Source organism: Abramis brama, assembly GCF_963993115.1.
Source record: "Abramis brama genome assembly, chromosome: 21".
Classification (NCBI taxonomy): Eukaryota; Metazoa; Chordata; class Actinopteri; order Cypriniformes; family Leuciscidae; genus Abramis; species Abramis brama.
In genome coordinates this window covers 34,099,576-34,101,441 of record NC_139983.1, presented here as the reverse complement: position 1 = coordinate 34,101,441, position 1,866 = coordinate 34,099,576, and the positions used below count along the sequence as shown (strand labels likewise).

The window sequence follows — 1,866 nt, the reverse complement described above, 5'->3', positions numbered from 1 at the left end:
GCTCAAGTTTCAAATGAAATTCGGGCAACAATTATTGACCATGTCATCAATCATGGCTTGTCCTTTAGAGAGGTTGGACAAAGGGTCCAACCCTATTCTGAGTCGGAGCACTGTGGCATCTATTGTCAGGCTTTTTTGGAATGAGAAAAGGTCATTCACAGTGTTACTGTAATGTATACCACTGTGTATTTCAGCTTTACTGTATTGCCCTGTTAGCAGAACAAACTGTGTCTACAGTAATGCAGAAGTTTTAGCAATCCCATTTATGTGACTGTCATACAGTAATGTCAATTTTGACATGCTTTTTGCTTTTACTTTATAGGATCCACACATTACCACACACTGGTGGCAGAGGAAAGATATTTAGTATTGAACAGGAGTCTGTCATTGTAGATATGGTAGTGGCAAACAATGCAATCAGACTGAGTGAAATGCAGGCAGCAGTAATTGCAGATCAGGGAATATTTAGAAATATAAACAGTGAGTTTGGCAACTATAGATCGAGTCCTTAAACGAACCCATGTCAGAATGAAGCAGCTGTACAGAGTTCCATTTCAAAGAAACTCTGACATCGTTAAGGAGGCACGATTCCGGTATGTGCAGGTACAGATTTTTTTATTGTAATGCCTTGTTTACCATAGTTACATGCGACTGGAATACTGTAATTTGCTTTATGAATTTGCTCTTTTTCGTAGAGAATAATGGAGCTTGAAGCTGAAGGGGCACATCACAAATTCATTTTTGTGGATGAAGCCGGCTTCAACCTCTGTAAAGTGAGGAGACGCGGGAGGAACATCATTGGGCAGAGGGCCACTGTCACAGTGCCAGGTCAGAGCGGTGCCAATATCACCATGTGTGCTGCCATCTCCAATGATGGGGTCCTTTGCCACATACCAACCATTGGCCCAATACAATACAGAACGCCTCAACACATTTCTTGATTCATTGAAAGAAATACTGATTCCGCCCAAAGAGAAGAGGGCTGTTGAGGCCTGGCATGACTCTGTATGTCATAATTTGGGACAATGTGGCTTTCCATCACTCTCGCCTTGTGAACGAATGGTTTGCAGCACAGCCTCGTATTATGATGCAATCCCTCCCTGCATACTCGCCTTTTCTGAACCCAATCGAGGAGTTCTTCTCTGCTTGGAGGTGGAAGGTGTATGATCACCGGCCATATGAGCAGATGCCCCTCCTGGAGGCAATGAATGCTGGTTGCCTGGCCATAGGTGCAGAGGACTGCCAGGGATGGATACGCCATGCAGGGAGGTATTTCCCTCGGTGCATTGCAAGGGAAAACATTAAATGCGATGTTGATGAGAACCTGTGGCATAATCGTCAAGAACGAATGGACTAAATGTGAAAGAAAATATTATTATTAATTTTTTTTTTAAAGGTATTTCCACCCATACGTTTCATTTGGTGTTTTTTTTTTGTTTTTTTTTCAGTATCCATTTGAGTTTGTAAAGTGTCATATTTCATATTGATGGCTGTATTTTGTTTTTTGTTGTCCATTGTGTAATGATTAATTGAAAGAATAAATTAATTTGACCACAAGTTGTGCATGCTTTTAATGTTTTGTGAGTGTTAGAGCATTTTGCTAACAAAATGAGTCATTTTGGCCATTGAGCTTCAGTTTTATCCTGTGTGTTAAATGTTTTGAAAATGTGATGTCAGAGTGGGCGAATGTGTTTAAGCAATTGAGAAAAACTGTAAGTCGAGGTTTTGGAACGATCAATAATATCTGGGTGGAGGATCTAAGCATTCTCCCAGGAGAGCAGCAATGGAGAACATCTGAAATATAAGTGGGGAAGTTACAAAACTTCTCACATGAGTCTCGACTAGGATCTGGACCGGCCGGTGCAT

The 1,866-nt window shown here is 41.2% G+C and overlaps 1 protein-coding gene across 1 annotated transcript in view; it reads left to right on the top strand.

Annotated features, from left to right (window-relative positions):
* Positions 1 to 528: 528 nt before the first annotated feature.
* The window catches only part of LOC311071793 (uncharacterized protein), a gene marked incomplete at its 5' end in the record, with an annotated part of 36,229 nt that continues 34,891 nt past the window's right edge, over positions 529 to 1,866 (top strand). Inside the window, 2 exons of the mRNA XM_084096330.1 lie at positions 529 to 603; positions 696 to 828. Of these exons, the coding sequence (XP_083952456.1) occupies positions 529 to 603; positions 696 to 828 (208 nt within the window). The remainder of the gene's footprint in view (positions 604 to 695; positions 829 to 1,866) is intronic.